General features: G+C 42.1%; 2 protein-coding genes across 5 annotated transcripts; one reads left to right on the top strand and one right to left on the bottom strand.

Moving 5' to 3' along the window:
• Positions 1–2,028: 2,028 nt before the first annotated feature.
• Positions 2,029–11,716, bottom strand: wfs1a (Wolfram syndrome 1a (wolframin)). Of its 2 annotated transcripts, none has more exons than XM_083977581.1 (12): positions 11,482–11,716; positions 10,596–11,088; positions 8,433–8,512; positions 6,938–7,082; positions 6,668–6,841; positions 6,368–6,448; positions 6,149–6,282; positions 5,836–5,949; positions 5,405–5,650; positions 4,680–4,958; positions 3,845–4,008; positions 2,029–3,761 (listed from the first exon to the last, which is right to left on the bottom strand). In XM_083977581.1, the coding sequence occupies exons 2-12, from the start codon at positions 10,864–10,866 to the stop codon at positions 2,582–2,584; spliced, it is 2,868 nt and encodes a 955-aa protein (XP_083833707.1). In that variant the 5' UTR covers positions 10,867–11,088; positions 11,482–11,716; the 3' UTR covers positions 2,029–2,581. The 2 variants fall into 2 exon arrangements, with proteins under 2 accessions (XP_083833707.1, XP_083833708.1); XM_083977582.1 differs by having other exon boundaries at positions 11,574–11,716.
• A 2,054-nt stretch (positions 11,717–13,770) lies between these two features.
• Positions 13,771–23,251, top strand: crmp1 (collapsin response mediator protein 1; the record flags this gene model as incomplete). Of its 3 annotated transcripts, none has more annotated exons than XM_083979730.1 (15): positions 13,771–14,204; positions 15,958–16,046; positions 16,301–16,485; positions 16,601–16,765; positions 17,226–17,287; positions 17,425–17,505; positions 18,465–18,533; positions 18,734–18,805; positions 18,895–18,943; positions 19,031–19,187; positions 20,682–20,823; positions 20,971–21,141; positions 22,362–22,541; positions 22,830–22,995; positions 23,160–23,251. In XM_083979730.1, the coding sequence occupies exons 1-15, from the start codon at positions 13,854–13,856 to the stop codon at positions 23,249–23,251; spliced, it is 2,031 nt and encodes a 676-aa protein (XP_083835856.1). In that variant the 5' UTR covers positions 13,771–13,853. The 3 variants fall into 3 exon arrangements, with proteins under 3 accessions (XP_083835856.1, XP_083835857.1, XP_083835858.1); XM_083979731.1 differs by having other exon boundaries at positions 13,771–14,216; XM_083979732.1 differs by lacking the exon at positions 13,771–14,204 and adding an exon at positions 14,879–15,006.
• Between the last annotated feature and the right edge of the window lie 2,558 nt (positions 23,252–25,809).

Genomic DNA, 25,809 nt, shown 5'->3' with positions numbered 1-25,809 from the left:
CTGGTGGAGTAAAATAATCAGTGCAGAGGTGGAAAGTGTCAAGTCACCACATATTTGTTTCAAAACCTGACAATTACTTTGATGAACAGCAGCTCACTGTATTAACCTTAAAGAGAAGAAGGGAATGTCTGTTCCACTCATTTGCTTTCTCCTCACGTTTCACCTCTTTTGGTTTCAAAGTCACTGTTCGCAGATGTTTATGTTGCAGCCTGTGGGCTAAACTAGGGGGCTCTCTTAAAGGCCCCCCTGCTACATTTTGGTCCTCACTGTCCATTGGTGTTATCGAATGCAGACACAGTGTTTCACAGACTGGTTCAACAAAGTGTACAAAACACAACTAAATCCATGAAAATGACTCACAAGAAAGCAGTTTACATTGTGACGGACCATCCTAAAGCATTATATAAGTTCCAGGACTCAGTCCTATGATGGTGAGCTGTAGTTTAGAACAAGTCAGTTATAATCACATCATAAGCACCACCACATAAAAGCAGTGAGAAATGTTGTGTTCAGGAGCACAGCAGCAGCAGCATGTTGCCATTACTCAATGCTACTAGCGTGTATATCTATCATACTTTAAAAAAGACAAATTTAACAATACAAAAAACATAACTCAAATGAGATGAATGAAAGGAATGTGCATTAATAAAATAACAGAAAATCTGACTGTTGGATCGTTTCAATGTCTGTGTCTAAATTTAATGGGACATCATTTTTTTCACAAAAGAATGAATGGAAAAATGAATCTGAATAAAACCATCATCAAGGGGTTTGTTTCATAGTTAAGCATTTTAATTTATAGGAATTGCACACACCCATATATCACTATATAAATTCACAGTGTACAGGCTTATCCTCAAAGACTGTCATTCACAGGTGCAGTTTACAGTGTTCACATCGATGGGTTTTAATGCACTGTAAGTGTTCAGTGCTTATCATCTGATCAGTACAATTTGGGAAAATGTTTGCTAGCCTGTGAAAATCATAGGTACGGCCCCATATTCAGCTTTGTTGCAATGCATTTTCCAAATACCTATACTACTATTAACTGTTTTAAAAATTTAAGAATAAGAATTAAACTAGTTATATCATATCAGTGACAAAATTTGAATTTTGCCCTCTTTCTTGTCTAAATTATTAGGATATGAGGACAGCTATTGGGAATGAACAGTGTCTTATCTTTTGTTGGCATCTAAATCATATTATATTGCAAGATATACTACCAAAAATAAACCCCAGTATATCTGTATCATATTATATTGTAAGATACACTTCCAAAAATAAACCCCAGTAATGTGAGGACTAGTGATGTACAGTATATTTAAAAAATGACATTTAGAAGTCACCCCCAGTTGGTTAAAATAAACTGCTGTACAGATGGTTCAGCAGTATAAATAGAAAGATCCATAATTAACCATGACTCAAACATGATATCTATGATATGGCGTTTGGTTTTTGAGAGTGTAAGAACCATGAAACCTAGACTTCAGCTTCATACATAGGTTTTGGGGCTCACCCTAAACAGTATCACTGCAAACATAAGAAAATGGAGCAGATTTTCACATTGACTTTCCAAATGCTACTTCATGTACTGTACAGTATAGTCTAAGGCACAGAAAAATGTGATCAATAGTCAGAAAATAAGATTAAGACCAGAACGTATTAAGACTACAAAGAAAGAAAGTCATGGCTGCACAAAACCAATATGATCAAACACCTATAAATAAGCAGGTAAATGTACATTTAAAATTGTGCTAATGTGTACACATATTGTACATGCAAACATATTCACTATAAATGTAAGAAATTCCTTAATAGAAAAAACCAGCAGCAACATAGGTCTATAAAAGACACATTTCACTCTATTTAAAATGTCACCTAACCCTCATCTTATTTTAAAGGAACGGACAGTATCTCCAGGTTGTCAGAAGTGATCAGCACCCTGTCTTAACTTCCTTACAAAGAACAAGTTCAACCAGTTTACAGTAACAGACCTGAAGCTTGACATGATACAGAGTAAAGAATAGGTTTTTACCTCTGACCAGTATGTGAAGCTGAATGCTGGAATCTGGCTTCTGGAACTCAGAGAGTGAAATCTTTGTAAGCTCATGCAGTAACAGGAAGTAGTACTGTCAACAATATTAAACTGGAAGATTCCACAACATTAAAATGTTGATACATAAAAATGAGCCATAGATCCCTGTCATATCAAATTGTAAACAATACTCTAAGCCAGTGGTTCTTGGACTTTTTCATGTCAAGAACCCTTAAACTGACACTAATTAGACCACAGAGCCTTGTTTCATAAGATTTTGCCCAAGGTTGATTAAATTATGGCCTTTAGATGTTTTATTGAAAAAAACATGACCCGGACAGTCAATGTGCATTGGGTTAAGAATAATGAAAAAAAATTAATCTCCTTTTAATCGGAAATAGCCTCAAGGATCCCTGGTGGTCCTTGGACCGCACTGAGAAAACCAATTCTATGAGCTTCATTCGGAAGATCACAAGAAAAAGACTTCCCGAGGAGGTTTAAGTCTGTTATTGTTACTTTGGCTTCACTGTGTTGCTGCCTTTCCTCTCAGGTAGTGATTTTTGCAGACAAGAATGGAGAGAAGAAAAAATCAAATGCAAACTTGAGGGCTTTCATTGTTGTGCGCCTCCAGTCTCTCTCTATCTTCACCTGCCTGCTTCTATTCAACAGTGAGGAAACACAGTCCACACAGTGGATAGCCTTCAACTCGAAGGCTGGGGTTTTGGCTCCGAGGCGACCTTCAAGCTTGGTGCTGAACTGTACCATGTTCCCAGGTCTAAGATTGAGCAGAACCACGCGGAACTCATGGCTGGCCATTAGGATTATATCCTCTGGCCCCACAACTCCATCCCGGATCATGCTCACTGTCACTTCAAATCGGTAACTGTCAAAACGCTTCACATGGCAGGTGTGTTTGGCCAGAGCCTTGAGCTGACACAACTCTTCCTCCTCTTGCATTTGGAGAAGCATGGACAGTGAAACAGGAGCTGGAGCAGAATCAGCGGCAAATTCTGCAGCTGTTATGTTTGCAACCGTAACGTTCAATGGCTCACATTTGGGATAAGTCTCTCCATACAGGCAGCGCAGCCAGTCTCCCATGAACAACGGCAACATGTTAATAACCGACTGTGCCCCATTCTCTGTCTCAGCCACACGGACATGCTTGAAACGGCCAGCCCAGGTGACTCTGTGTCCATGAAGGTGGCTACAGAAGATCTCTGTCTGGGCCATGCCTTTGGTTTCCCAGGCAGGGGGGCCGCATGACTGGCTGTACTGGTTCCAAGTCAGCGTGGAGTTGTACAACTTCTCCCCCTCTGCATGGTACACATAGACAGAGAAGAACAATAACACCATGGAGACACAGAGTAAGATGAGTTTAACTGGGCCGCGGTGGGTCAGTGAGCGGAAGACATCCAGAATAGACATGCTGAACCGTGTCCAGAGCCGCAGGGTGACAGGGATCGCACACACTACCAGGGTCACAATCACCTTTGTCAGTTCCAACTCAAGGAACCACTTGAAGACCTGGATGAAGAGCATGGCAGCTAGGCCAAATGCAAGAATAGGCAGCGCAAAGAGGAAGAGAAAGTAGGCCACACAGGTGCGGATTAGACCCACAGCGGAGGAACTCTGGAGGAGCACTACGGAGAACTCACACCACATGAAGCACACCAGGTATGGAATCAGGAAGCAGTAAGTCCCCCTGAAGCCACGCATCCTTGCCATGCTGAGGAGAAAACAGAGAAATTAATAATTTTAAGGGCATAAACTTGTCAGTTCAAATCCTGCAGACCAAATGCTTCCTCTCACCTGAAGAAGAGGTAGAACAGGTAAACATACAGCAGGCAGGGGAGACTGAGCTTCAGCACCACGGATTCCCCTAGTGGCAGCGTGGTGAAGGTGTGTCCAAGAGAACGAAGCGCCGTCATGTTGTCTGGCAGAAACTGCGTCAGGCAACACAGAGATGAGGCTACCTGCATTTAAAAAGAAGCATATACATAAACTAGATTTTTTGTTTTCATATAGCATTATATAGCTTTTTTTTTTTTTTACAGTTACAAAGTGCTGTACAGATAGTTAAGACAGTTAAAACAAGGAGAAAAATGACTAATGATGCACCATCCAATGAAAAATAAAATCCTGTGGCTTATGGTATAAAAACCTGAAAAAAATTACAATTAAAGTCCAACAAAATAAAATAATATAAAATTGGTGCACCACTAATTGCTTAGGGGGTTGGAAATGCTATGAAGGAACCTTTTTATTCCAAATTCAAGTCTGTCAGATCACAGCCCTGCATCTTCTCAGATCATGAATGTATTTACTTCTTCAAAATGTTAGAAGATCAATGGCTTTTATGCGGACACCATTGCTTTTTATTTAACAAGTTATTTAATCCTTCTTAGGTAATGCTGTTTCAAGCATGGATCACAAATGTGGTTAAGAAAACACTGGGTAATGTGGAACATTTTGACGCCTTTCAAGTCTGTGCAAACCAGAGAATAAAATGACTTCATGAGCGTTCACTGATCTTCAAACTTACCTCATGCTATCTCAGGCTAGAGTGATGATAACGTGTTCACAATAGAAAAAGTGACAACATGCACTGTGCAACTGTGATTCTGAAAATTAAGTGCCCTCTGACCTCTATGGCCATTGCTCGGCGTGCGTACATTGCAGCAGTGGAGCTGAGGCTCTTGTAGCTGACAGCAGTGAAGAAAATGGCCACAGTAGAGAGCTCCGAACAGGGGATCCAGCCTTTGTCAGCTACAGGGAAGGAGAAAATGACAAAGAAGACGGATAGAATAAAGTAGAGGTACGGCTCAAGGTTGTTCCAGCCAAAGTCGGTCTCTGCCTGCTCCACATCCAGCCCAGGTTCAAAGCGTATCAGCAAAGACGTCAGGGCTCTGAAGTTCTCCCAAGTCTGGAGAATAAAGAGGGAATGAAAGGAAAAATGGAAATCTTGAAAAACAGTGCATGTATTATTCAATATGCATAACTGTATTTAACCATTACTGCAAAAATTGAGGCTTTAGTATGTTTACTACTAAAGTGCACCACCTCATTGCATGTTATTCCATCAAGTCAGATTTCATGTAAAACTGTATAACTTTACTTTGAATCCCACAAGAAAAGATGGAAAAACAAGTAGAAAACTTCAAATATGTTTATCTTTTCTGGTTAAAGTTAAACACAACAAAACCTTTAACCGAATAAACGCTAGACAGAACAAAGAAACGTGGATCAACATCGTTTTCGCACTGAAAAGCAACAGGGAACAGGAGAAATCCAGCTGTCATTCAATAAGCTAAATTAAATTATTATTACCATTTATTTTGAGTAAAATTGAGATCTGCCCATTATGCTCACCTTGCTGCTCTGAAAAACACGTAATGTGCAGATGATCATGGAGATGAAGGAGAGGTAGAAGACAAGCAGAGGGATGAAGAACGCAAAGAAGTCAATTGTCACGTTGCTAAAGATGAAGAAGAAAATAAGTGCATTGACGTGATGCGTGGGGATGACTGTGCTCAGCCACTGGACACCGGCCCGCGATGCCCAGTCAACCAGGTGCTCCTTCATCTCCATGACGGCGTGTAGCGGATACTCCAGCATCTGGAGTGAGGAGAGACAGATGTGAAGAGAGGCTGAGAGAATGAAAGGCAAAAATCAGGAGAGAAAATTATGAGATGTGATCTAACAAGAGGAAACATAACCACAAGGACTGATAATTATGGAAGGGTAATTCAATGAATATGCAAAAACACAATCAATTATAATACTGAATACAATTTAGATACCATCAGACGTGATTTCATGTCCAGAGCTCTTTGCTTAGTGCCCAATATCATCCCAGTCCGGCCCAAAGTCCAAGAACTTTTCGAGGACCTCTTGCCTGATGGGACCAACTCAGACTTGTACACACACACACACACACACACACACACACACACACACACACACACACACACACACACACACACACACACACACACACACACACACACACATACACAATCAATACCCTTAATGGTTTTATCTGAATATTTAACAAACACATTGCATGTCAAACGTTTCATTATGATTTATCGTATTTTTAATTTGGTCTTTTACCTTCTGAACACCGCTGCGGGGTGCGGGGCTTTCAGTCTTGGCTGTGACCTCACTGTCATTTTGTGAGGGGACAATGCCTTGTGCATACTGTTTTGTCATCTCAACAAACTCATCCAGGTCCACCAACTGTTTGTCTGAGAAGATGATGCAGGGGATTATACAAGACTATACAGTAACGCCTCTGCTGCTTTCTGTCGCTCTCTCTGTCTGGACACCTACCCTCATTGCTGACCATGCTTTCCAACACTTTCTGGGTCTGGCTCGAAGTCGGGCCAGGAATCCTGCTTGCACTGCCACCTACTGGTGAGAAATGACCACAGCACCATTGAGTTTCAAAACACTGCCTGCATGTAATATGATATTCTTCACCATGACAGCTGCAAACACTGACATCACAAAGGGGAATAATCAATATATTTAACAGTAATTATAGATATAATATCTACAAAATTTTTGGGGGCAGCCTGTAATACAACATGAAGGATTGTTGTAAAAATACAAATGTACTGTGCATCGTACCTGGCACTGCATTGACCTGGCTGACATTTTCCAGCAACTCAGTCATAGCCACTTTTTTCTTCCTCTCTGGGTTGAGCTTAAAGTACATCATCATGGCCGCTTTACGTACTGCTAGCTCAAACCTACTCTCTGTGGACAACTTGCGCACATCAGCCTCATTCTCTGGTGTAATTCCTAGCAGAGAATGACAGACAGGGAAATGTTCAGGAGCAAAAAAACAAACAAAAACAATAACATAAGCTGGGATATGCATGGACTCTTACTCTGTACCTTTCTTTTGGATCCAACAGCGCTGTAATTGCCTTGCTGCACCTTTTCTTCCCTGTTTGGCTGCTTGAATCAGCCAATTAACAGCCAGGAGATTGTTGGTCTCTGCATCTTTCTCCTCAGCAAGAATTAAGTAGTGCTGACCCAGCTGAAACACAGAAGAGGGGTAAAAGTAGATTCATCCAGTATTAACTATTAATTCTTCAACCTGTCAGTACACTTATAAGTTAAGTCCACCTTATAGTGCGGCTCAGACACGCAAAGGGCCCTGAAGTGTATTGGAATACAATATAAAGTATTTGAATAAGAGAGTTTCACATCATTACATCATACAAATCACAGCATGTATGATATTTGATGTCATTACAGTAAGATCTATTGCATGATATCTGACAATTAAGTCATGCCATATGTAGTTCATATGAATTGTTAAGCATTGCCTATATATTGCCTATATCAAAGAACAAAGTGAACAAATTAAAGAATAAGACAATGTGGTTATTACTGGTGAGAACTGGAGACATACTTTTCCCAGTTACTCTGGACAATGCACAGAACAGACATGTATGATAGGGATTGTTTCTTTGGTAGAAAATAGCTTGAGTCAGAACAGTTAATTCTCAGCCTCTATGACTATCGGTGCCTCTGTCTTTCAGTGTTTTCCAGGGGTAGCAGAGGCCCCAATGGCATATCAAGTGACTGTTTTCTAATCTTAACTGTCATCTCATAACTTCCTTCTCTCCCAGTTACCATCAAATGTGTCTGTTTGAATGGTTATACGTTTGAATCTGAAGCAGCTCTGATTTAGTGCGCTCGTGCCTGTGTCCATGGAACACACAATACACATTAGGCCTCATAAATCTTTCAGTAGCATGAATTTCATTAGCATGAATCAAGACACTTTTATTATTATGATGATGATATAAACATAAAACATTACTGGTTACCTGTGTATGACTTCATGCTGTGTGTGTAGAGCATGTGTCGTTTGATATAATGAGACATCAATGTGTGTGAACCATTCCTCGATGCCTATAGTATATATCAAATTACTGAAATTATGGGGTCACGTGTTTGGTAACGTCCCCTTACACACATCTCCTATAGCCTGACGACAAGCCACATAGCTGGCCACTTAAGAATTTACCCTTTCAGAGCTGGTGGGTATTAAATGTAAAGTCTGGTCTCATCTTCCAACCCCTACCCCCAACTCCCCCCCTTTTCTTATACAGTACCAGCACATTTGTATGGGTTGGCACAGAGAATGAGGAGCAAAGCGAATGTGAATATTTCATTATTATTTGCACAAATTCAGTGCATGCTGCAATACGCTGTAATAGCGTTCTTAATGATTTGTATGTGTGACAGTATCTTGTGTATCATATTCAAAGTCTGGTCTCAGAGGTCAAAAATAGAATTGCTCTCAACCAGACTGAATCATGCAGCAGGACAGAAAACAATGCCAAGTGCCAGTCTTGATGTATGTGCTTTCAGTCACCCGGGTCTGAGCTCTGGCATCACCAGCTTTGGCCTTCTCCTCCATCTGCTCGATGGTCAGATCCTCCTCTGGTTCTTCATCTGGAGGAGAGAAGGGGAAATGGCTTAAATCCTCCTATATCACTGCACATTCTCCTTGCTGGCAAATTTGTAATGGCATGTTCATTAGAGGAGCAGCATGCCTCATTGCTGGTCTTTACACATGCTGTGTTCACAGCCATCAACTAATCAAAGTCACCTGTCATACAACTTGTAACATGAGAATAAGAAGAAGTCAAAGGTGTGTACATCCACTCTATGTGTGAGATTGTGTTCACTTTAAACGTGTCTGTATCTGTCCGTCTATGCTGATATCTTGTGACAAGACCCCATGGCTTCGTCAACACCGTGCCCAGTTTCGCAACAGTTACTGTCGCCCTTGTGTCCTTTAAGCACAGGGGTTCAGCTTCTTCGCCTGTAACCCTATTTCAAATGCCACAGTCTCTCATCCACAGCAAAAATTTCAGCAACAGAGCTTAACGATATGCAAGTAAAAAAGATTATATATATCATATGCCAAATATTCTGTCTGATATTGCTATTGTGATAAGTCTCAATTTTAGAGCAAATGCTCTCTCTAAAATAAAAAATTAATAATTGATAATTATGTGACTTTTGCTCCAACCTGCCCCAAACAAGCTTGTTATATTTGTACTCCTATACATATCAAACTTGCAGCTCCTTGAATTTGAATATGGCATGTATGATCAGATTGCAATAATATTTCGATTAAAGGTATAGGTTTGGAGATTCTGTAAAAACTGTTCTGGCAGGCTACATTTTGAAAACACAGAGGTCAAAAGTCCCAGCCCCTTTCCTCAAACTGCTCTCTGAAGCCACGCCTTCACTTTTCCGCGGACCTAGTGGAAGACTCTGGTTGCGCAAGTGGGACGAGCGAGAGGGGGAGAGACATGGCAGCTTTATTGGGCGAGGGCAGAACTAGACATGAAGGCATCTGATTGGTTTTTTGCTCTTGGAGCGAAAAGCATGGACAGAGTTTTATCAGTCCTGCAGCTGCCACAGAGGCCTCATTATTTTTGTTCCTTTTTCTGAATACATAATGTAATGACTACTCTCAGGATAGACGGACCATTTCACCCAGTATAGAAAAACATGTTTCTGAACAGGATTACCAACTATAACTTGTTTAGCCCTATTCAGTTTCTGTAAAATGTTGGACTTTACTTAGCAGTGCTTTGAGCTGCACACTGACATCCCATTCAAACATCATGCTAACATAGAAACAAAGTACAATCGAGACTAATTTCTTTCACAAGTGTTACACAACAACAAAAATATTGGAATTATAGCCTTTGGCCCAATGATGATGCACAGACAATTTTAGTCACCAAGAGGATCCCCAGGGTTTTAAGAATCCAGCCTGTGGTGGGCATGAATTTGCACACCTAATTTCAAGCCAATCAAGTCGACTTCACACTGAGACTGAGATATTTCCCTCAAAAGCAGAAATGTGAACCTCCAAAAGGTGCTATAGGAAATAAAGTTCATTGTCTAAATTGCCTGGGCATCACAATTGTCTGTCCCAGATTTAATGACAATCCATCCAATAGTTGTTGAGACATTTCACTAGAGGTCAGAAATGTCAACCTGCTGGTGGTCATCCTACATTCATCCATCTGATAGTTATTCCATTGTGAACCAAAGTGATAGGCTGACTGACAATCACATTAACATTGCTATCCAAAGACAAAAAAGGTTCAACAGGGAATGTGTTCCACACATTTGCATGTTCACTACTTTTCACCTGCCAGTCACAGTAAAGTGGAGAAGGTGAGAAAAGCTGCTTTTCCGCACTTCCTTAGTAACACCCAAAATGTAATTGAATCAGACTAGTGATCTAACAAGCAGGGATGCACAAATAAAGGCATCATCAATGATAATAACAAGATCTTTTGTAGTATTAATGTTTTGCAGCATTCAAACAAGAAAACAATGTTAACTGAATGTTAAGTACTGTGCCACACATGGAAAGACATTCAAAAATGTAGCACAAGGCTTAACACCTCGACTCAGCAATGAGTGTGTGGTCTGCTACATCAGTCCCTAAGGTCATTAAAATTCAGTGTGTGATTTAATCCCAAACTCACAATGGAGGCGTTCTTACCATCATCGTCATCTTTGGGATCCTCTTCCTCTGCTTTTTTAAGTCTTTCCTGGATTATCACCTTCTTGGCCATGGAGGCAAAGGTGCGTTTCATGGGGGCGGTGGAAGGAGTTGCAGGAGCCGTGGTGGGAGCAGTAGTGGAGGGTGAGGGAGAGGAATATGTTGAAGTGTTGGCCATGCTGGCTGAAGAAAGTTTAGTTGAAACAGTCTCAACACCAGATGAGAGCTTCAACTCGTCTGGAGAAGGATGGGGGTTGCCTGGTTTAGACATGGCCTGAGCTGATTTTGGGGAGGAATGGGAGGATTTTCTAGGTTCTGTTGTGATTTCTGAGGAGGATGGAGACTTGGCCAGCTGAGACGGTGGAGCAGAGAGATCACTGGAGATGGGTGGGGGAGGAATCTGTTTGGGGGAGGGTCCATCCAGTATAGGGCTTGACCCCTGGGTGTTGACAGGTGTGGGTGTTTATGGGAAATCCTTCTCCATTTTAAAAGCCTGGGAGGAAAAAAAGTGAGAGTAAATAATATGTCATGACAGACACAACTGCAGTAAAATGCTAGAGGCAGGTGGACTCTGTGAACTCCCTGCCCGAGAGCTTGGAGGAAAATTTCCTCTTGGTATTTTACAACTAATATATAATACCTCACTTTGAAAGAAGGGAAACTAATGAAAACAAAACTTTGTTCAACTCATTGTGTCAACTTTGCAAGGGAAGAAATTAGATAAAATTAATTAAATTAACTCAATGGAATATCTATTGCAACAATATAACACCAAACAAAGAGGAAAATTTGGAAGCAGCAACATACCAGTAACCATGTAGGCTATGCAGAACTGGAAAACATGGATGGCTAACATTAAAACAGTTATTTACAACAGTGTAATTACTCAGCGTCATCCTGCACATGCTGTTACAGACAGGAACCGTGAACTTCTCTCCCAAGTGCGTTTTCAACACCAAACCTGGATCAAGTCAACACTTAAATAAGGAAAAGTAAACTTTGCCTGGTTTCAAGTAGATTTCTCCTGGATACAAAGTAAATAGCTCTTCTGAGTTCAAATGTTGTGACTGCTCTCCATGCTGGGGTCCATTCTGCTCCACAGTGTTGCATGAAACCAGAGACGGACACTGGCTGTGGTTAAACTCTGCACGTCTCTGGTCTATAAAAAACACCCCAACTTTGTGACCCGCCCTCTTGAACTAGACTCTCCCTTAATAGGTGGTTATAAATGCCCTTCAAATTGCCAACTTGTCGGAATGGTAATAAGCACATCTTGCTTTGTTAACCAGTGAGGGCCTAAATAATAAAATCAATCAATAATCAATAAAAATCAGTTATCTTCTTCTTATCTTGTTTTACATTAAAGGTATTCAATATCATATCCCATAAAACAACAAATGCTTTAAAATAATGGGGGGCTGATATTCAGTGAAGCTGTGTGTGGTTATTTCAACTGCAGGGTCACAGCATTTAAGCAGATTATGAGGTCCCAGGTTAAAAGCCATATACTGTACTGTTGGCCCAGCCTTAATTGAGTAAGTCTTTGTCCCATATGGCAGCAGACGGCAACAAGACTGTCTGCTGAAATGCTGAGAATGTTGTTGCATAAATCAAATGCAAATACTCGAAGTATGATGATTTAATGCACAAAGTAGTGCAGGTGCATTGCTGTTCATTGTTGGGAAACAATCAAGTTGGTATAAGTTTATGTGATGGGTTAATGCTTAATGGCTCTTTAGTTACTATGGATGTTAAATTATATGCCAGTATGAAATTGCTTTTGTTGTACAGTAGGGCAAGATATCTGCATTTGTAATAAAGTTTGATAAAGAACAGCCTCATATCTACAATATATGACAATGGGGTGCCTACTATTCTGTTTCCAGACAGGCTTGTCAAGGGTCTGACATGGATTTGATGGCATATAAATGAACATGCATTATTGTTGGTTAAGAAGAAGATCCAAGAAGCATTAACCATTAATATAAAGTCATACTAACTCCTGACACATCCTGTGCAGTCAGGCATGTGATCATCACAAGTCAAGCATTAGGTTTCACAAAAGCATATGTATTTGCAAAGGGTTTTCTCATAATACTTACTGCCATTGGCATACCTTTTCTGTTTCTTGAAGAAGGTTTAGGTTTAGTTCTAATGTAGATCCGATTACTGTTGTGTGCGTTTTAAAGTGTTTTGGTATAACAACAGTAGGTTGCATGTATTGCCACATATGTTTCATGTTTTTTGCAGGATGCAATTCTTAAAATCAGTGTGCTAATCACTTTGGTATTGCACCTCATCCAGAGATAATGATTTAACAGACTTTTTTTTATTAAAAATTCTCCTGATGTTCTGTGTTGAATCTTATAGGCAAACCTCATATACTACCACAGCCTACACCTCTACTACAGTACATCTACCGTATTACTGCCATGTGATTTGCACATTAAATACTCATCTTACCGGGCTTTGACAGCAGAAGTTGTAAGAAGCCCTTGGTGTACATTTTTTTCATGATTAATACTGAACATAAGCCGCATTACTGTTGTAGCTTCTGGGAGTGAAACCTCTACAAAAACCTGAAAAAATTAAGGGGTTGTGAGATGATTAAAGGGAGATGTCAAAAAACTAAACTCTGAAACACAATTTCGTTGTGTCAAATCTTTGGATTTTGGGGAAAAAAGAACACCATTAGCTTATATTTCATAAACTCCTTAACCACTGTGTAAATCTGTTTGACACCATCTTCTAACACTGAATGCACACAGAGTACTTTCCAATCTGTCTATCCCTGCAGATGTGGGTTAAAAGATGACACAGACTGCTTTAATCCGGTGACCTCATGCACAGCCCCCCACATTAAGAGGAAAGAGAGAGGGGTGGTAGAGAGACAAAGACAAAGAGGAGGGGACACAGACCCAGACTTGCTCTCTTTTTGTTTGCGTGCGTGTTGTCACAAACTAGGCTCTAGCAGAGCTAATGCTTCATATTAAAACTAGTTCACACAGACACACCTCCTATCAAAACTGGAGCACTGCATCATTGCACTGTTTCATGTGTGTGTGTGCGTGTGTGCGCGCGCGCTGAGAGGCGGGATTCTTGCAGTAGGTAGCCCGGAGAGAGCTTCTGTTCACAGTTCACATCATCGACTGAGCGCGCTTGCCTGAGAGGCGGGACTGTGACCCGGTTAAAAACAAGGCTGCTGTCTCCATCGTTTCAGATTGGGGGAAGTCTCCGTCTCCCCGTGGGAAAGCCACAATGTCTGACTGCAGAAGACAGTGGAACCGGGAGGATGAGCTGCCGGTCTACCTGGCGGGGCCGATCACCACCGGGCCGAACCAGCGAAAATCCTTCGGCATGTTCAGCTCCGTGGAGGGGGCGTTTGAGAGCAAGACCATAGACTTCGATAACTACGCGGTGGGGAGGAAAGGCAGCCGCACCCCGAGAAGCGGGAGCCGGGAGAGGCTTTTGGACACAGGTGACCCTATCGGCAAGACGCCCAGCGAGGCCCGGGAGGGGTCACTGCCCAACTCGCCCGGGGAGAGGGACAACGCACGCACCGGGGCTGAGATCAGATGTTCATCGGGGAAGGAAAGCCCGAATGAAAAGGTAGAACTATCCGTGTTTATCTATGTTTAACAGTTTGTAAAGAGCCTATAATTAGTAAACTGGTGGAGAAATGGTCCACTTAATGAACATTTCGAATTTATTTTTTATTTAGAAATAAAAAAACGACTTTTTGGAGACCATATTTGTCATCTCTTTTGAATCAACAAAACGGCAGGAAAGTAATTCTGAGTGAAAATCTTCAATCTGCATAAATTATGAACTTCTGTGCTGCATTGCAGTTTGGCCTGATGGGTTTACATCCACGTCGCTCGATTAAAATTGTCCAAATCTAGACAAATGCATGTTCGTCGAGACATGGCCTGCAGGCGCCGTGTTTAGTCTGTGGTGCTGAATTGGACAGCGCCAGACATCGCTCCCCCACGCCCCCCCCCTCTTGCTGTGATGTTTTTGTGCCCTCACGTGAGCTGTTCGTTCGTGTTTGCGCGTGTTGTGTGTTGTGCAGGAGGTGTGAGGGCGCTCGCGTCCGCACACCCATCTTTAATTCTCGGTGCGATGCAGACGCTCCCGTGCGCGCACGCACAGCATCGTCACCTGTCATCTCACTGTGCGCGCTCCACGCACCCTGACGCAGCCGCACGGCGGCGGATTCATCGCTCTCCCTTTTCTACATAAGGAAACAATAACCGGGAAACATCGGGGGGAGTCAAAGGGGCGTAGAGCGCAGCACGGGGCGCCTGAGTCACTGTAAGCAGCTACCGAGTTGACTGCCCAGGGGCAGAGCGACAGAGAGAGCATGTCCGAGACCGGTTACCAGGGGAAGAACAGCATCCCCCATCTGACGGTAAGAGACCCGGCTTGGCGGTCAGAGGCTCTCCGATCGTATGCAAATCCCCGCTTCCAACGCCGGTAGAGCAGGGATTAAATTCTTAGTGAGGCGGCAAAGAGCAGAAGGCCCCCGTTGGCTACTGTTTAGTCCCGTGTCAAACAGCAAACCCGAGACAGAGAGGTGACAATTCTCAGTGTCTGTGCGTCAAATCGAGCGCGTATTCTTGCTCAGGGTTGGACAGTGTTGTGTAATCTCACCGCCTGTCAAAGGGATTAAGTCGGTTGATTTGACGGTCAAACCAGGGGCTGCACAGGAAACACTTGTATGAAACAGAGAGGTGTGATCTTTGGAAGAGTGCATTCTGCAGAAAGTTCCCCTCCCAGAGCTCCACAATGAGGGCTATTATTAAGTGCCAAATGAATCCAAAGGCAACATATATAGGCCTATAATTAATAAACCAAAGCTTTTCACTTCATGGTGGGGAAATAAAACAACACTCTCACTCTAGTCACGTTTTTTTTCTCTATTATAAGCATCAGTATTGGCTATATATGCTGAGCATTAAGAAGGGCTCTCAGCGGCCTTCATCTGAACCATGGATGATCACTAGTTACCATGGCAACATAACATCTCCCTAATGCTGTTGCCAGGCGCCCTCCATGCTGGTGGAGGGTGTGGACACAGCAGTCTGACAAAAATGTGCTTGTTTTCTGATTGTGCCATTAAGATGACCCTATACAATGAATGCAAATTGGTCTTGTAGTCAGACATTGGTTTTATTTGGAGACCCTAGAGACCCCACCCATGCACACACATTTCTCTCCACACTCATCCACTGCACCGTCATAATATTGCTATAAAGTCAGGGATTATATAACTGATTGTGCAATATATCATCATGTTCTCTCCTCCCTTCCCTCCTCTTTCTCTCTCCCCTCTCTCTCTCTCTGTACCTCTCCTGTGCAGAGTGAGCAGCTGTTGATCAAAGGAGGGCGGGTGGTCAATGATGACCAGTCTTTCTTTGCAGATGTCTACATCGAGGACGGGCTCATCAAGTATGTACATGAGGCGCTAGCTATGTTCAATCACTGCAGAGGCATTAAAGATTGTATTATTGTGAGTATTGATTGACATTGATATTGATTTTGCTTCTTTATTCTCTTTATGTTTTCCATCTTCTCATGCTCTGCAAACTTTCATCCGAAACCCATGTTATTTCCCGCACTCCATATCCGCAACCCCACCATTCCTCCTTTTTTGCTTTCTGTTTACCCTCCCCTTTGTCTCGTCATGTATCTGCTCTTGGCAGTCAGGTGGGGGAGAATCTGATTGTTCCGGGTGGTGTCAAGGTGATCGAGGCTAATGGCCGCATGGTAATACCAGGAGGAATAGATGTCAACACCTGTCTAATGAAGCCCTTTCTGGGCACACAGCCTGTTGATGATTTCCTCCAAGGCACAAAGGCTGCACTTGCTGGAGGCACCACCATGATCAGTGAGAATGGATGCTTGGATACAAGAATACTACACTTAATATGCTGGGATGTTTGCACTCTTTCCATCTTCACCTTTGACCTCTCTCACCCCCCCCCCCCCCCCCCCCCCCTCAGTTGACCATGTGACTCCCCAACCTGGGGACAGCCTGCTGGAGGCGTTTGAGCACTGGCAAGAGGCTGCAGATAAGAAGGCATGCTGTGACTACTCCCTGCACGTAGACATCCCCGAGTGGAATGAGACCGTGAAAGATGAGCTGGAGCTGCTGGTGCAAGAGAAGGGTACGACAATTTCTAGTTATTCTATATAGTGTTGTCATTGCTGTCATTCTTGTTTCAGCTCCAAGTTCATCCCTGTTTTGGAACCACTGCACTAGAACAATTGGGACAGATTTAGAAATAATTTGGCCAAGTGCTGAATCCTCTTATAGTGAAGGCACAGTTGAAAGCCATTGTTCTCATTATGGTGCTGTCATGGCGGCAGTGTATAAATTTCGCTTGTAATCTGTTGTAAGTAAAAAATCACATTTCTTTTGGGGCAACTACAAGATATTTTAGCAACAGAGCCATAGCAGCTGCGTGTGTGACCAATTCCTGTCAGGAATAAAGAGGCTGTAATTGCTGACTCTGCTCTGCTTGACTTTCATGCAAGATGAAGTGCTTGTAGATATGTTTTTTCCTTTAATTTGCAGCCTCATTACCTTCTTGTCACAAATACATTTGTTGTTTCTACTCTTGTAAGGTGTCAACTCCTTCCAAGTATACATGGCTTATAAGGATTTGTACCAGATGTCTGATTCTCAGGTATATTTCAAAAGTCACCTATTACGCTCATCACAAATGTTGTGCTAATTTCCTCAAGTAAATCTGTGACTATGCACTTTCACTATTAATTTCTTTCTTGGCCCCTGGCCCCTTCCCTCGCTCCCTCCCTCCCTCAGCTCTATGAGGCTTTCTCCTTCCTGAAGCAGTTGGGTGCTGTGGTCTTAGTTCATGCTGAAAATGGAGACCTAATTGCTCAGGTAAGTGTTTTATTGCCTCCTCTTTCGTCTTGATGTGGCAACTGGCAACCCATTCCTCTTATAGCACCTTCACAACCTGTCGGTTTATAGCCTCTAAGGACAGCAGTTTACTGTAGTGAAAGAACCAACAACATATAATGGCTGAACTAAATCATGACCAGTCATCTACCTTTATAGTCCTGCACTGCAGTTGAAATATATTCTTGTTGTATAACTCTCCAGCTCCTAGAGAGTTAGAGAGAGAGAGAGAGAGAGAGAGAGAGAGAGAGAGAGGATTAATGCTGCTGCTGCTGCTTCTGCTGCTGCTGCTGAGAATGACAGGTTTATCTTAGGCCACCATTACTGTACTAATGATGATGTAATGATGATTAAGCTAGTGAGGGTGAAGGTGCTGATAATGCTGACAGCAGTGATGAATAGTGGTAGTCGTGGTCATGGAGATGCTGGTCCTGATTAAAGGGGGAATTATGGTGAAAAACATGATCTATTGTGAAGATCAATGGGGGTAATGAATGGTCATGCTGATAAAAAATGATAATGATATACTACTTAACCTAGCTGTAATGGAAATTGGGAAATGGGTGGTGAAAAACCAGTATAAGTACCAATCCCTTTGAAAACAAGTAGTGGAACCAGAAAAAAGGACGAGATGAGTGGGGATCTGGTTTTCATCTTAATTTCCCTGTCCTCCAGACAGCACTGTCAGAAGCACAGTGGCTGAAGCCTACGCAAGCTCCCTATGGAGCATTGGCATGCAATGATTTCAGTACACACTTCATTTTCTTTTTATAGTGTGACACACTGTGAGATTTGCATTTCACAGCCATGCGATATCAGCAAAAATGCTGAAATGTGAGTCTTGTGGGTAAAACATGACTTGACAGGTACTGAACTTAATGCTAACAGTTACTGTGCTGTGTAGTGAGATAATTATGTAACCATTTCCATTTGAATTTTAGGAACAGAGAAAAATCCTTGGAATGGGAGTAACTGGACCTGAAGGACATCCTTTGAGTCGACCTGAGGAGGTGATATGTCACACACCTTCACTGTCAGATTAGTTATCCATCATTGTGTAGGTTTTAACAGTTCCTTCCTTCCTTCCTTCCTTCCTTCCTTCCTTCCTTCCTTCCTTCCTTCCTTCCTTCCTTCCTTCCTTCCTTCCTTCCTTCCTTCCTTCCTTCCTTCCTTCCTTCCTTCCTTCCTTCCTTCCTTCCTTCCCATGCAGCTGGAGGCTGAGGCGGTGTTTCGTGCCATCACTCTTGGTAACCGTGTGAACTGCCCAGTCTACATCACCAAGGTATGCTCTATTTGGCAAGTGCCTCAAAATCATTTCTGTGGTAAAATGGTTTTTGACAAATAAAAATGGACTCGACTTACTTTGACAAGGTAATGAGCAAGAGTGCGGCCGACACCATCACCCAGGCCAGGAGGAAAGGTAAGCCTTTTTTTCCCCCAACCCCCACCCATTTATATACTGAGATGGTTTGCTCACATAACTGCATCATCCTATCTTCCTATCCAGGTTCTGTCGTATTTGGGGAGCCAATTACAGCTAGCCTGGCCACTGATGGTTCTAATTACTGGAGCAAGAACTGGGCCAAAGCGGCTGCTTATGTGACCTCTCCTCCTCTGAGCCCTGATCCCACAACCCCAGACCATCTCCACACCCTCCTGTCCTGGTATGTCTTAAACACCGGTTCTGTAACCATCAGACATGATAGGTACTACTAGGTAAATGCACAGGTTTTCTATGAAAGCAACTTCCCAGAGTTCACAAGAGCCAGTAATACTATAGGAAACCTGACAAAACATGTAGCCTTCTTCAGTATATTTCCTAAACATCAGAGCATGTAAAAACTTTACAGATGAATGCAGGGTAGGTAACAGACAAAGCTGCTTAATTTAGCTTTAACCTCTGCACAATGTGAAATGCAAATCAGCAGGATGACAAGGAAGGAGACTCCAGCAAAGATGTAACTTTCACTGTTTGCCTTTAGGTATTTTCTTTGTATTCATGAAACTGACAACTGCCTGTGCAATGCACACTGTGAGCCTAGCTTAAGTGAAAAAGAAAAATTGATAAAGAGTAGGTGATAGTATATGTATATGGAGATGATGGGTAGGAAGAAGAAATACCAGAGAGGCTTAATAGTAGAAGAAGGACTGTAAGATAATTTTGACCCAATTTTAACATGAAATGAAAAATACAGTACATGATAATGGTAAGTTCATTTTCATGGAGAAAGTGCCCCAGACCAAACCCACCTGAATTCTCACCTCAGACACACACTCACATACACATGCAAAATGCAGAGACAATCCTGCTATACACTTTTGACTGTCCCCGATTCCATAAATAGCACAGGAACTAGAATCCTTCATCATCTGTTGCCTTGGCTACCGAGTGCCTCCCTGCTCCTCCTCCTCCTCTACCTCACTTCTCCTCCTTCATCTGCAACTCCAACTTCTCAAGGCGGGTCCGTGCTGTCACGCCAGTGGTGCGATCCTGCCTTTGTCTTTGAGCTGCCGCTGAAGCGACAGGGTGTATTTTTCAGCTCTTCTGCAGTGATGCAAACAAAAGAACCCTTTTTTCTCATGTCTCAGCAAGGCCCTTTATTTTTCATGATAAGCACTCTCTTGGCAATGGGGCGATGATCCCTTAGCTCCCTATCATGAAGTAATCACTGTAATTAACAAATGAATAAAAGGCCTTAGATGAGAAATGATGATAATGATAGCTCTTTATCAGTCAAATTCAGCCTCTTGTGTACCAGGAGGTACAACAAATATATGTGTTGATGCTTCTTTTTTGATAACACAGTGAATCTTGTGTACTCTTGTTAATGCTTAAGGGGCTGGTAATGCAGCTGTGATGCACCATTCTAGATAGTTCAACTGGCTGGTTTTTCCCCAGGCCACTACATGACTTGTGCTTTAACTCAGTCGCTCACTGAGGACACCTGGTGGCTAATAGTAGAAATGTCTGTATTCATCATTTTTGCTTCAGTTTGTCTCTAATTGATTTTTTGTAGCCAAATATCCCTTAAATGAGTATCAAACATATAAAGTTTGAAATGGATTTAACAGTTAAACACATTTTAGAAATATGCAGGAATGTTTGCCTGCTTTATAACTACAGGTTTATAACTTTTTTTTTTTTTGCCTTGATACAGTGGGGACCTCCAGGCGGTAGGCAGTGCTCACTGTGCATACAGCACTTCCCAGAAAGCAATTGGAAAAGATGACTTCACCCTCATCCCAGAGGGAACCAACGGAGTGGAGGAGAGAATGGGTTTCGTCTGGGACAAGGCTGTGGTGAGCAATGAGGGTGTTTGTGTGTGTGTGTGTGTGTGTGTGTGTGTGTGTGTAAGAGAGAGTGCCTGCACATTTGCATATTGTGTGTAGCTGTGAGTCTGTGTTTGGCCGGCTACCACGTTAAACATCAATTTATCTGTCCCTCAGGTCATGGGAAAAATGGATGAGAACCAGTTTGTGGCTGTCACATCAACCAATGCTGCTAAAATCTTCAATCTATATCCACGTAAAGGCCGGATAGCGGTGGGCTCCGACGCCGACATTGTCATTTGGGATCCTGACAGCGTCAAAACTATCACGGCCAAACTCCAGCAGTCGGTGAGGACAAAGAGAAAGTAGGGCAGAGGAAACAGAAAGATGAGAGAAAAAGAAGAATGATGGTTCAATCAGCTGCTGAGGGACACAGGCTGCAGGAGGGAAGGTTTCATATGGAAGACTGCACAGGGTAAAATACGTTAAAAAACCAAGTGTTATATCATAGGAGGTGAAGAGAAACCTGACATCTAATTTAAAGTGAAAGTCTTAATCAGTCAAGTGTGGCAACACTGGGCACAGTGCGGTGACTCATTGCATAAGTGCAGTGGGATTGGAAAAATGCATGCATTACATTATAGCCAAAACTGTATTTTATTTGATTTAGATTTAAGATTTTTAAGGCCCCAATGCCAATTGAAAAGTAAATACGATATTTAACTTTTAAAAAGGCAATTTGTCGAAAGTGTGAAAGGATGCAGTTTCTCATATCCTGCAAGTATGAAATAGTCAGACGTGTTATCTGAGAAAATTTAACACAAACTTAACAATGGTTGCAAGTGGGATTTTGCATTCTAAAACGAACACTGAAAATAACCATCTTTTGAATACAAATAAACTGTTGTGAACAATGTTCACACTGAGAATCGCAAATTACTGGAACCCTGTTGTTTTAATAATCCTTTGAGCACCACAAATGAAACTGGCATTCACCCACTTTATGTTGGGGTGGCAGCAGATACCTCAGAGATGGACAACTCTCTGCATAGCAAGCCACAACTAGATGTAAATAAAATAATGGGTTCTTTTTGCCAGTCCAAGCAGTGCATTTCAATTCCAGTCTCTGGGGTGGAAATTTGCCTTGAGCAATGTGACACAATACAGAACGATACAAGAGAGTGGTTAATGTATTCTGTCTGCTCTGCCACTCTCAAAGGCTTTAATCCAGACTGCTGCCGGCTTTAGGTTATAATCCGTCTTCACCCCTCACCCATTCTGTGCTACCATCTCTCTACCCATCCCCCTGTATTTACACTGTCACCCCTTCTACATGCAACGACCCTCTCCTTTATTCACCTCTGCATTTTCTCAACTGCTGGGATTTACTGCATGGATTTAGATTTAATACAATTCTTGCTGAAATATCACTGTGGGCCTCAGCAATGTCAGGTATCAGTGCTCTAAATGGTGGTGGTGGTGGGGGGGGCTCTTCTTTGTCTCTCTACCTCATTCCCTTTTTCAGCTTTCTTTCTTTGTCTCATATTTTTTTCTGTGTCCACACACAGGCTGCAGAGTACAATATCTTTGAGGGTCTGGAGTGTCGCGGAGGTCCAGCGCTGGTGCTGAGTCAAGGTTGTGTAGTTTATGAGGAAGGCAAGCTGCAGGCTCAGCAGGGTACTGGTCGATTTATTCCTCGCAAGGCCTTCCCGGACTATGCTTACCAGCGTGTAAAGTTCAGGAACCAGGTACAGAACAGTACTAATTTTAAAGACATGTCCATTACAGTATTAAAGGTGGGACATGTATTAGTTATATTATTTTCCATACTTAAAGAATACAGAAAACACTAATATACAGAATATGCTTGATTTGATTTAATTTTATTTGGCATACCAGTAGTATTATTAAAGCAGAATAATAAACCACAACATTCCAGACGATTTGTGTTTTTCCAATCTATCAGTCTTCAGTGACAGGCAGTATGTGTGCTAATAGGAGTACTTTGTGTTTGTGTGTCTGTGTTGTCCGTCCAGGTGAAGGGGAAGCAGGGTGTTACTCGTGGGATGTATGACGGCCCTGTGTATGATGTCATTCCTACACCCAAATACATTACTCCTGCTCCATCAGCCAAAACTTCCCCAACCTCTCACCAACCACCACCAATACGCAATCTACATCAGTCCAACTTCAGCCTATCAGGTACTAGACATACTTAATTTTGTAGAAGTTTTAAAATCCAGTGATTTCTTTGATGCATTGACATAAAAAAGCAGATGTGGAGAGGAATTGTACAAGAAATACTGTTAACCAGATTTATTTGAAAGATATAAATCTAATATTTGAATTTTGTCTTTATTTTTCAGGGGCACAGTTCGATGACAATATCCCACGTCGGTCTGGCCACCGTATTGTAGCACCCCCAGGTGGTCGCTCCAACATCACCAGCCTTGGTTGAACACTTGACTGTGCACGTGTGGTTGTTGTGGGGTTTCACCTCTTAAGTGTGTGTGAGTGTGTGTGTACAGTATGACTGAGAGTGTGAGCACATGGGCATGAATGAATACCTTTGTATTTTTTGGTACAATGGTGACACGCTCTTTTTAGACCATTGTGATTTTATCAGTTTGCCTTGAGTCTATGGTCACTGAGAAGAGGCACCTTTATACTTCCAATGAAAGAAGAGTGTGATTTACAATCAACCAAGTCATTCAGAAGAATGAAAAAACTCACAGACTCATGATTGGGGCACTCTCACACACACACACACACACACACTCAGATCTGGTGTTGGACCCCTTCCAAGCACCTAAATGTGACCCCAGTATTACGTCATAATGTTGTCTCCTTTCCCTTGAGCACGACGTCCTTCTTAATCTTCCTCACATCCTCACGTCTTATTGTGTGGGTCTGCTCAGACACGGTGCTCCTGTCCACCCATCTGGTAGTCAGCTGAAGAAATAACAGGTTTCTCCTGCATCTGGTTTTCAACATCTTAGCAATATTTGTTTCAGTGTGACTCAAGTGGATCAGTTATACATATTGCATGGACACATCTGTAGATGTTGCACTACTTGTGGTTTGTTGTTAAAATGGAGAAGCACTTAAAATTGTACTGAGGGCACATTGTATCAAACAGCACAAACATACAGTATACTTATATTGGTAAATGTCTGCTTTGAACACATAATTACATTCACTAGTCAGCCAGTTGTTCCCAGGTTCAGCACACATTCATTTTAACATTACTGTGAACTTCAATAAAAGCAATGCAACTTTGACTCCACCATCAGATAATATATGCAAATGTGTCAATACTCTCCTATAACGTGTTAAGTAGATGAGCAGTTGAATCAAACAAGAAAGCAGCTGTGGACTGCAAAATGAATTTTTAGATTGCTGTACCTATGTATTATCATTTCACAGTAAAGACTTTATGATGTGTGTGCTAGTTTTATGCCAATCTCTCATGCCAGGAATAGATCTTTGTTGTAATGACATGCACAACTCACCGCTGTAAAAGGGCTTCAGCTCTCACCACCATTATATCAACCCTCACTGAGAAACTTTTTAAGCTGTTTTTATTTCATTGTGTTGATTCTGGATGTTTTCTTCTTACGTTTAGTGTTTCTATGCCACTCTGTTTTTGTTGCTGTTGTCTGGTGTCTCCAATGGAACCACTAATGATCAATAAAGACTTGACTGTTGTCAAAATTTATGGTAAAACATACATTCTTGAGAGATTAATACAAACGTGTTAATTTGTTAGTTTTAAGTGTACCTGACTGTTATTTTGACTTGGATAATTCAAGTTCTTTCTCATGCTTTACTGCATTATATTTTCTTTTACATAGGCTACAAAACAACAACAACAAAAACAAACAAGCAGCGAAAGTGACAAATGACCACAAGATCAAATTTTCCTTGAAGATTGGAGATATGTTCATAGGTGGCTGCTAGGCCAGAAAAGCAGAGAATAAATGGCCTCTCCAAATGGATAAACACATCCAGGGTGTACTCCCAGCTGCAAGGAACAGCACAAGGATACTGCCATCCAGAGCCAAGACTGAGCAATTGCCTACTGAAAAGGTCCGTGGGGGAAAAAGGCATTAGATACACAACCCAAATGTAAAATGGATGTGGCATCTGAGACCATACCAAGCAAACTGCCAGAACAAGAACCAGTCACCTTCACAAGGCACAACAACTTAAAAAAACAAAGACAGGAAAAAACCTGACATGATCCAAACCTATTGGCCCAAAAAGTTAAAGAGCATGTCATGACCATGGCCTCTCCTAAATCCTTAATAATGTTAAACAAAAAATACATAGACTAAAAGAGGGACACGCATGTACACACAAAGGACTAAAGTTTTCTATTTGTGAATAATGAACATTGAAAGGTGAAAAAGGCCGCCGCTCATGCTTAGGCAAAAGGTGCTGGAGGTGAACGTCACAATGACCGAAAGCTTGCAATAAATTGATATAGGCCTACGTGTTAGGCTACATTGTCCCCCTCTGCTGGCCTGGCAATAATCTCTCCCTGTGCTCTTCTTTCCATCCAGGAGTGATTGCTGCTGAGCGCATAAGTGTTTGGAGTGTGCGGTTGCGATTTTGTTGTTTTCTAAGTGAATAGGCTAATGAACATTAAAAACTTTGGAGAGAGTGGCACCCACACACACCAGTAGGCGGTGATGCACTACAATGTTGCTGATCAACCGCCGAAGGTAATCAGAGGAAGAACACCTGCGTTTACAGCAGCACCTGAGGATTTACGGCAGCTGCACGCGCGGTTAATACAAAAGTGTTAAGTTAAATTTGGGCAAATTTAATAGACTTTTACTTAATAATGTGTGACAATAGAATCAGTGGAAGTATCTGACCAGTCTGCTGAAATGTCTGCAACAAAGAGGACCAACACACAAAAGCATTGAGAAAAGGTAAGACCATGAGCCACCTCGTCCAAATGTTTTCTTGGCCAGTAAGCTAGCTAAGTAAAGCAATTGCTGTCTTCGA

The sequence above is a fragment of the Trachurus trachurus genome (assembly GCF_905171665.1).
Source record: "Trachurus trachurus genome assembly, chromosome: 1".
In the NCBI taxonomy this organism is placed as follows: domain Eukaryota; kingdom Metazoa; phylum Chordata; class Actinopteri; order Carangiformes; family Carangidae; genus Trachurus; species Trachurus trachurus.
The sequence above is the reverse complement of the archived record's forward strand: the minus strand, read 5'-3'. Positions and strand labels throughout refer to the sequence as shown.

Bases quoted from the DNA above. Each gene is read 5' to 3' on its own strand.
- wfs1a (XM_083977581.1), bottom strand. From the start codon at position 10,866: ATGTCTAAACCAGGCAACCCCCATCCTTCTCCAGACGAGTTGAAGCTC. The intron at 8,513-10,595 runs GTAAGAACGCCT...TCTCTCCTCCAG, and splicing joins TCCCAAAGATGACGATGATG to ATGAAGAACCAGAGGAGGAT. The intron at 7,083-8,432 runs GTGACTGAAAGC...TCTGTGTTTCAG, and splicing joins ATGCCAGAGCTCAGACCCGG to CTGGGTCAGCACTACTTAAT.